Source organism: Schistosoma mansoni, chromosome W, assembly GCF_000237925.1.
Source record: "Schistosoma mansoni strain Puerto Rico chromosome W, complete genome".
In the NCBI taxonomy this organism is placed as follows: Eukaryota; Metazoa; Platyhelminthes; class Trematoda; order Strigeidida; family Schistosomatidae; genus Schistosoma; species Schistosoma mansoni.
Window position 1 is genome coordinate 24,264,765 of NC_031502.1, and position 10,257 is coordinate 24,275,021.

The following is a 10,257-nucleotide window of genomic DNA, read 5'->3' on the forward strand; positions in this document are numbered from 1 at the left end:
TTGAACCAACATTGTTAGTATACTTGAAAAACAGGGATATTAGATCGACCAGGTAAAACATACAATTTGGTTACCTAAGGATCTACAGAGCTTTTAAATTACCGTCAGTCGCAACTCAGTATATCCATGGAAAACGATAATTATTATTACTTAATACAAAACGTTCCTAAACCTTTTTACTAAAGGTGTTTTACTAGACGCAAATATTTACACAGGGGTAAATAAACGTACTTAGTTACTTCAAGAAAAATTAAAAACTCAAAAAGACTGTATTGGGGCAAGAAGTATGGAAACTTCGTTATTGTATTATAGCGTATGATGAAAAAGTGTAAAAAAATTACTTTATTAAACTTATAAGATTAAAGTATTTAATAGACACTTATCAATCACTCATTTAGTAACAAAGTAGATCCTGCTACGCACCTACAAAGGTTCACGTTGCCATACTCCATGGCGAAGATAAAATTGTCAGGTCAAACCCCAGATTAGTAGGGTTGTAGTATATGCTACCTATGTCTGTAGACATAAAGTGTGTAGCATCAGTCAGAAGAGGAATGCCAGATGACGCTGGGACTGCCATAACCTGGAAAAGCGTGGCCACAGATCCAATTGATCATGGTATAGGTACTGTCTTGAGTCAGTCTGATAGTGCTGGAATACGTGTGTAGTGTCCCTACACCTACTGAACAGAAGTATACAGTTGTCGTAAAGGAGTGTTAACGATTGTGTGGGCAGTAGAAGAATGGAGACCACACCTACTTGGTAGATGATTTCACATTGAGGCTGATCATAAACCCCTACAGTGGTTAAGAACAGCAAAGAACCCTCATGGGAAGTTGACGTAATGGATGTTACGTCTGCATGAGTGCGATTTCAGTATCTAGCATGATCTAGGAAAGGAAAATGTAGTAGCGAGCTACTTATCAAGGCCGGACATAGAAGTTGAGCTCCCACTGACAACATACGCAGTGAATAATCTAGGGGAAGATCCACTAGAACTTGTCTGGTAGCAGAAGATTGACCCTAACCTTCGAGATGTAATTAGAGTGATAAAAGAAGGAGCAGAGACTGACAAACGGGTGATGGGTGAGGAGGTAACAATGTTTCTTCGGCAGAAGGAAAGACTGAAGGTGAAAGTATACTGAACCCTGACTTGGTGGGATGATGACGAGAATCGGGTGGCGTTAATCTCGAAGAACTTGCGGCATTAGATGATTCATGAGTGTCACCGGGTAGAGCATACAAGTACCGCAAGAAAGACGTATTTGCTACGACAAAGTGCGTGCTGGTCAGGTATGGAAGACGATGTGGCCCAATACGTGTTAACTTGAAAGCGGTGCCAACTAATGAAAAGTGATAGATAAATAGATAAATAAATAAATACAACAACCATCACAGTCAGTCTCAGTAACCGCATTTGGTGATTTATGGTCTGTGGATGTAATGAGACTGTTTCCACAAACGGCAAGCGGTAACTAGTACCTACTAGTGACGACGGAACATGCTACGCATTGAGTAAACGCCATAGCCATTGCAGACCAGCGAGCAACAACAGTGACTTGAGTAGTAATCCAGCACATTGATGCGGGTCAAGGAATACCGAGGTTGATGTTAACCGGCCAAGGTCCCTGTTTCGAAAGTGACAAGTCTCAAGTCCGTTTAGAGCAGTTTGGCATCAAGAGGATACGAACTATACCGCACCACAGAAAGAAACAACCGGATGTTAAAGGGATGGTTCGCTTTTAAGAAAGAGTTGTCGTTAGTTTTGCTGACGCATCATGTCTCTATACAAGGAGCAACCAAGAAGTCACCTTTCCTGCTGCTTTATGGTAGAGAACTGAGACTTTCATTACATAATAAGACCTGGTCAAAACAAAAGAGGTGGACGGCAACAAAGTTAAGGAAGAAGTGAGAGGCAATCAGGAATGTGAGAGGGCAACAAATATCAGGCACAAAGAAGATGAAACCGTAGAGAAAGAAGTCGAAGCCCTTTTCAGCGGGAGATCTGGCAAAGTACACAGAACGGGAATACATAAATAAGCAGAATATAAAAAATTATGAGGAATTCAGAAGCTTAGAATTTAGAAGACAAGGAATGAAAGCGACTGCACCATTCCAAACAACTTTGACCCATATCATTCAGTCTCTAACCATTGGTTACGACAACCACGCAGACCACAACCAGGTAGTCTACACCGATTAACATGCCTCATTCCACTTGCCAATGACTTCATGGACTGGTGCCATGTTTTGGTTTGGCCACTCCTAGCTTTTTCCATTCGTAGTTATCATTGGTCCGCTGCGCCGACAACATTGATCAGACTGTCCTGCCCTCCATCGCTGATGATGACTGACCCAGCTAACAAGGCGGAAGTCTATAAGGGACTCCGACTCCTGAAGCACTACAAATCGCAAGGACCATATGACTTACCTCTGACCCTTTTTAAAAATGGTCAGCTTCTAATTAAGGAACTGACTGAGTTGTTTACAATGATCTGGAAATTAGAGAGTGTTCCAACATCATGGGATGAGTCGATTGTTGTCCCTATCTTTAAAAAGTGTTCACGTCGTTTCTGCAACAACCACCGGGGGGTAAGTCTACTTCCGATTGCGTCCAGACTATTGGCTTCCGTCATACTTCGTAGATTGTTCGAAACCTGAGAAAGACTGACTCTAGAGGAGCAGATTGGTTTTCGTCCTGGTCAAGGATATATTTGCTATATCTTCACTCTCCTTCAAATGTTAGAATACTGTCATACTTATTACAAGCCAAAAACCCTAGTGTTTCTTGATATTAGGGTCGCCTTCGATCCGTTGGACAGGACTGTTCTCCAGGATTGTCTATTGAAGAAGTGTGCCTGAGAAGTTTGTCAACATCTTGAAAGCCTTATATACTAACACCTCAGGTAGAGTGAGGGCATACAACCACATCTCTCCATTGTTCCATTCAAGCAGTAGGGTTAGGTAGGGTTGCCTCACTTCACCATTCCTCCCCAACTTTGCCATCGATGACATTCTGGAAACAGCCCTGATGAGTGTAGGTAATGATGGTATGGATCTGTTGTCTGAAGAAAGACTTTTCGACTTTGAGTATGCGGATTATATTGTCTTACTGTGCGATGATACCCGATCCATACAGTCGGCACTTAATCAGCTGGCAATCAGTGTCCGTAGGTATGGTATGTGCTTTGCACCTTCAAAGTGCAAAGCACTTTGACAGAACTGACAGGACCCTGATCCTGCAATCACCCTAGATAGTGAGCAGATAGAAGTAGTCGAGTAAGTGCTGGTGGTGGCGTGAGTGGTGAGACCGACTCGCGTATGATGAAAGCCAGATCGGCCTATGCCAATCTGGGCCATCTTTGGCGCCTTCATAAACAGGACTGGGTTCCGTTGGTCCTTCACAACTCGCTGGCTGGGGCCCTAGAGATGGTGCAACATAATCGCTTGAGACGATATCAGATATGGCTCAGAATAGAAGCCAGTGGCGATCCTGCTGTAACGTTTTCTACTTTTTCATAAAAATGAACGTGACTTCTGTAACTTAAATTATTCTTTCTAGTTGTATTTACCCTAAATGAACTGTTTCTCTCATTATTATTATTTCGCCCTTCTGTTTCAGCCTTTTCCTCTGTCGTTTCTAGTTCGCCCATGCAATACCCACCGGCTAAATAAGCAAAATGATGTATCAATAATGTTAGGTATTAGACTTTTTTGTATGTTTAATAACAAAGGCTAACTTGTCGTAGGGTGATGGAAGTACTGGTTGATGAATACTATTGAAAACAAATGGATGAAAACATCATTTTTCTCGGAGCCCAACATGAATCTAGAAAAGACGAGTCATTTGCATCCAACCTCATGGCATGGGACCGCTGAACAACTTATTGAGTCCAAAAGACAACGGCCTATGTAATATTCCTTGACTTCACAAGAGCCTTCGACTCAGTGCTTTGCATGCTTTCGATAGGGAATGTCACAGAACTAGGCTTCCTTGACCTTCCTTTATTTAGACTTCTAAACTATTGAAAGAGCAGTATGTTTCGTCCCAAGCAAAATAGAATCCATGCAATCTGATGAGTCCCGATGTCAAGAGATCAACGGGAGTCAGTCATAGGTCCATTCTTTTTCCTGGTCGTTATTGATGACTTTTTAGATGGAGCCAGGTCGGTGGAACAAATCTATGTTAGCGACGCAAAGATCTTGATATTTTTGAGTGGTGAATAAGAATATACTTGAGCTTTAAAAGGACCTTTCGACAATAGGGATATAGGAAGTATACAGTGAGATAAAACCCTAAATATCAAAATGCTACGTCGCGAACATTTCTTCCTATTTGACACGAAAACCTTAAGTCCATCGTTGACATCTCCTCAAGACGGCTTACTTATATCGGGCTTCTGACTAATGACCACAGCTCAAACTACATTTCAGATACATTCAAGGCAAACGCAACCTATCACTTTATGCGCAGACTACTTGTCGACATTACCACAGAGTTGATCTCAACTCTCCTTTAAACCTACTCATGGGCCTGCCTTTAAGCCGTGAGTATTTTTGAGCCTCCTCTCTTCAAAATAGACATTAAATTCTAAGACCAAATAAAGAGACGGATAACTAAGTGAGTGATAGATCCAAAGCATAAATCTTACGAAGACAGACTTTAATGCTTAGGATTATTCTCGTTGAGGTACAAGAGAGTGAAAGGTGACCTGACAACGACATACAACACACTGAGTAGACCAAGTCATCCTAACACCAGCATCTTTCAGAAAAAACCACAACCATGCTCCTCGAGGCGACCCTCTAATACGTACACGTGGGAAAGCTAGAACTCAATTATGACCACGCTTTTTCTCACTAGGATTGCTCCATTTATAATCCTCTTCCGTCTGAAGTGACTGCAGCCCTCTGAACGAACAGTTTTAAGGGGGTTATTTGATGAAAAATACTCGGCCGCGAATTATTATCTCTCGGTTGAACCAGATTAGTCGGATGCATGTCTTATGATCTATCAACTGTTACAAATATCACATATCCGTAGTTGCATCCTATCTCGCTTATCAGCATCTCAGTTTCCTTTTTCTTCTTGCATTTCAGTCTTCTAACAACTATTCAACTTATTTGTTGGTTTCTTGAAACAAACGTCTTCTCTTACCGTCCAAATTTTCACTTTGTTATCTTTCACGTTGCAACCAAACACCCCCCTTATGGTAGTGTGATACCTGGCTCCAGATGCACTGGAAAAAACCCATTCGCTTGAATTACAAGATAGACTTATCCTTAAATAACTACCAGAATGAATTGAGTTAGAGTAGTCAGTATGTTGGGATTTCATTCATTGGACATAACAAAATAACCGGAGTTGTACCGAAACAACAAAATGCGAGAACGAAGAAATTACTGGTCTCATTTCATCTCGTGACAAAAATATTTACACATGTTCCCCCCCTATGTGCTTGAGTAGGATATAACAGAGCTAAATTGATGGCTTGAAATAAATAAAATCGAACAGTCAGAAGACGGATATTGATGCTAGTATTTATGTATGGTTTTTAAACTGCCCTTGAGTAAGATGTCTTCCGCCAGATTTCTAATTTGGGCTTGATTGGGCGAAGAAACAGTTGTGTTATACTCATATCATTATGAATTATGGAGGGAAAACATATGAAGTAACTGTGCTAAGCAAACGGAATGCAGAAAATTAATAGACTTTAGGCACCGGATGATTTGTAAGAGCGAGCCAAATTTTCCTCATGAAATCAAGCGTGAAGTGAAATCTGACAGATTATGGAGCTGAGATCAGTACTGTAGCAGTAAACGACCCTACAGAATAAATATCCCTGTGTCTTCAACATTGATGCTGACCTGATTGGTTTTACTGGACACAGTTCGGCTGAAAGTGCTCCGTCACTCAACCTCACCAGATCACGAGGAGGTATACTGTGCTACGCATCAATTTCAACTGCTTGCCAGCTCAGACCAAAGGCTTCTCGACAAATCGATAATCTTCCAAATATATCTTCTAATCCCTTCTCTTGGTGGTGATCCTGACATGATTTATTACACCAAACAGCAAACTATGATTTCTTGCCTTGTTGGAACATTAGATTTCATCTGTTTGCAATCTATATTTATACAGCTGTTGTATCGATAGTGACAATGCGCCTTCAGCTAGGTATGTCCAGTAAAACTAATTAGGTCAGGATTCAGTGTCGAAGACACACAGAACTATTTATTCTGCGAATTTATTAACCATCAGAACTCATTCTTCCTAGTAACTCGTCAACAGTTTAAACCCAACGGGTTTGTTGTCAGTGAACGCTCTTTTGATGGCCTGCTATATTCATCAGCGTCTGGTTGTCTTTGCCTAATATAAGAGGCTATATTGTACAACAAAGCGATGAAGAAAAGGATGTAAAATAGAAATTTTATTCATCGTATTCTCCGTTGGCTTTTTCATCTATTACAGTTCTCCTGGAAAAAGAAACGTGTAAAGACACAAAACGGACCGTGAAAGGTGAATAAACTTGTATACATGCTTATTGATAATACGCCATAGGGTAAGATGAATTTTGCATAATGAATGCTGTTTGGGTGTTTTAAGAAAACGAAACACTACACATATATGAGCATATTAGAAAAATATCTGTTTTTGACACAAGAACACAAACAAGTGAGATAAATCAAAATTTCATGTTGCGTCGTACGTGCAGTAGTCGTTTAGCTATTCTGGAAACCTTACCCTTCTTCCAGAGCTTAGTGTTTTGGGTCGTTTGGCAGATGCTAGCCAAGTTTCGTGGTGAATGTTGAGGATCGGATGGGGTATCGTAGTTCTCAGGCTCCTGTTGTCTGACTGTTACGAAGGAAAATAAACATTAATAGAGTCTCCTTCTAAATGCACGGATTTAAGACGACCAGTGCTGATGTCATAGTTGGATTCGTTTTTATCGATGATATAACGTTTATGTTTGCGATCAAGGATTTTAAAGGGTAATTAGAGTACCGTTTCGAGAGGTCATCGTGAGTAGTCTTGACGTATGAAAACAAGTGTATCATTTTGAAAGACAGGATCGAGTGGAAACAGGTTTAACTGAACGCATGGCGTTTACGAGCATGCTCGTGTAAGAATTTAGACCCATATAAATTAAAGATGAAGGATCCACGAATTCTCATGAAAGTCGCAGTGTCGTTCCACAAATGAGTTGTGCTGCAGTGTATCCGACGTCAGCTTTCACTGCGTTGCGAATACTCAGAGAATGAGTGGAAGAGCGTCGGTCTACTGTGAGACGGTTGCATCTGGGAGTGAGGTTTTCAACTGTCGGTGAAAGTATTCTACAAACCCGTTTGTTTGTGAGTGACAGGCGGTTGTTCGTAGTCTTGTGACTCCTAGTAGTGTAGAAGGGCAATCGAAAAGTCCAGACAACCTATTATTAGGAAAGGTAGTTACACGAACAGATAAATCAGCATTTCCATCTGCTAACCTCCGTTCGCGCTTATCGATGAGTAGATTATGATGTTGTATCAGGTGACTATCTATGGTTGGCATAAAAACAACCGCAACAACGAAAATTTAGTGTAAGGGCTTGCCTAAACTTACTTTGAGATTTACATATCGCTTACCATATGTGGCAACCGATTTCCTGTTTGCCGTCCGTAATTTGAACACCGGTTCACGTAGTCGGTCGTCAGAATAAGCAGGAAGAACGCTGACTTCCGCGCCAGTTTCGACGAGGTAGCGAACTTCCGTTATCACGTCGGTGAAGTAAAACAGACGGCTTATACAAGACGTTTTATCTAAACACATCCTCGTCAAAGGCCGCATACGTAGCAACATTTCTGTTGCTGAGCCACGTTGCAGCTTGTTGTTGTGGAAAAGTTGGTCTGTTCTTTGTCAATCGGTTAGGCCTCTACGTTTAAAAATAGCCCAATTTAGAGTTTCGTTAAGTTCGAAACATCACTAGTAAACTTATTAGGTGTGACGTAGCTGTGCCTTCACCACTGCTCGGAATTGTGTGCGTGGGACTATCTTGCCGTGCTCGTAGAAGTCAGCTTCTGCGTAGCAGAACCGGGCTTCTGTATTGCTGGACCACAATGGCATGAATTGAAATGTGGGAGGTGAAAGAGTCTTAATCTTAAAAAGCATAGGTATCTATTCCGTCATAATGAAGATATAATATACCAATGGGAGAGAAAAAAATATACAAGAAAATGAAAACAATATCACAACATGTAAAACTAAGATTAAAAATGAAATATAATGTTTCAACAAGGCAAGAAGTCATGATTTACTGTTTAGTGTACCAAATCACGTCCGGATTGAAGATACGACTAGTTTTCCAGTTTTGTAACTATAAACCAGTAACACCTATATTCGAAGCTTTCACCAACCAATCGAAATCAGAAGTCAGATGCGAGGAGATCGGAAAGATACATTTGACGCGTTATCAATGTATCGAGAAGCGTTTGCTCTAAGCTGGCTAGTGAACGTAGTAGCTGTGTCCCACGCTGGTTCGTAACGTGATCTGGTACGGATATATGACCGAAAGCCTTCAGTTAAACAAGCCCACTTAAAACAATGTGGTCAGCATCCAATGTCGAACACTTAATGAGCTATTGATTTTGGGGAATTATTTACAGCTACAGGATCACCACTAAAGATGCCACGGGTATTCGGAGTTTGACAACGCCTTTACACGCAACACTTTTATGGTCGAAGCATGCCAAACGAGTCAAATCGGAGGTCAGAAATGAGGTGGGTCATAAGATATATTTGGAAGATTACCGATTTGTCGAGAAGCCTTTGGTCTGAGCTGGCAGGCAGTTGAAATTGATACGTAGCACAGTATACCTCCTAGTGATCTGGTGAGGTTGAGTGACGGAGCACTTTCAGCTGAACTGTGTCCGGTTAAACCAATTAGGTCTGCACCATTGTCAAAAACTTATGAAACTTTATCTTGGGGATTTATTTACTGCTATACATGTCTTCGTGGAACAATTTTATCTGTCTTCATGGTATTTGGAGATTCATCTATCTAGGTAATTCAATGAAATCGTTGCATCCTAGTGGTAAGATTTAGTAATAATCGCTTTTCTTCACAGAGTGTTCAGATATATATTTATGTGCTTACATATCGGAGATCGAATATTAAACGCGGCCATACGAGTGTGACTTTACGTTGGTTTGTCTTACTTCTGTCAGTTTGCCGTGTCTTTTCTTCTACCTCATTTTGTATCACCGGTGTTATATTTACATTCTCATTCGTTCTATCACTGTCTTTGTTGATCCTTTTGCTTTTCAGACCTTCGGTTTTTCTTGTAAATAACTAGAAAGTCAACTTATTAATTCGGTAGCTCCCAGATTCTGAAGTTTTTTCGAAGAATTGAATAGACTTTTCAGTACTGGAAATGATGCATGATCCGGTGGTTGCAATAGATAGGTTCATAAATGAGTTGACAGTAAGTTTGTGATATATGCTTTATCTTCAGGTCTCTGTAATGTTAGAAGAGTCACTTGGTGGTATGATATCCGATGAAGGAATGAGCTTAACAAATATGGATGTTATCAGGTCACAAAAACTATGGAGTGAGATTCTGAATCAAAAATCAGTAAGACACATTATGACTGCTAATAGTTGACATAATCAAGAGGTTCAGGGCACTAGACTTTTTGATGTCAAGGTTAGCCAGTATAAAACATGAACGTATTGTGATGCGAATTCTTTGGAGCATAGACTTTGCAATTGAAAAGACAATGTTCGCACCAAGGTATAATTAACTATATCTCACTCTTCAGAGAAATCGCTCATTCACTGGTATGCTCAGAGCATCTGCGTGTGGAGTCTCCCATCTTGTTTCGGTGCATATTTAAGCTTCTTCTAAAGCTCATTTTCTTTCTGGATTACAAGGTAAATCATCAAAACTTGTTTAATTGTTCGGTAAAGAGCAATCGTGAAGTTTTTAACAAAAGCATTGAAAAGTCATCACAGTTTACAGAGAAAATGTTCTGCGACCGCAACTTGTTTTATACCATTGACCCTTCATTAGAGGTTTAGTTTGTCTCATACTTTATGTCTTTCCAGTTAATACAGCTACTTTTGTGTCGTGAGATATGCCTGATGCCTGCCTACTTCGCTATGCATGAGCTAATTCGGAATTTCTCTAGCGAATTTGGCGACGCTCCTCAGGTAATCCGAGTAATTTTAATTACATTCGTAGTTTATCCAAACAGAATTTAACAAATTTATGGACAGTTTC

The 10,257-nt window shown here is 40.5% G+C and overlaps 1 protein-coding gene across 1 annotated transcript; it reads left to right on the plus strand.

The window, feature by feature from the left end:
* Nucleotides 1-9,474: 9,474 nt before the first annotated feature.
* Smp_133730 (hypothetical protein) lies at nt 9,475-10,055 on the plus strand (the record flags this gene model as incomplete). The annotated part of the gene is made up of 2 exons (XM_018789066.1): nt 9,475-9,609; nt 9,945-10,055. The coding sequence occupies 2 exons, from the start codon at nt 9,475-9,477 to the stop codon at nt 10,053-10,055; spliced, it is 246 nt and encodes an 81-aa protein (XP_018654546.1).
* Nucleotides 10,056-10,257: the final 202 nt, after the last annotated feature.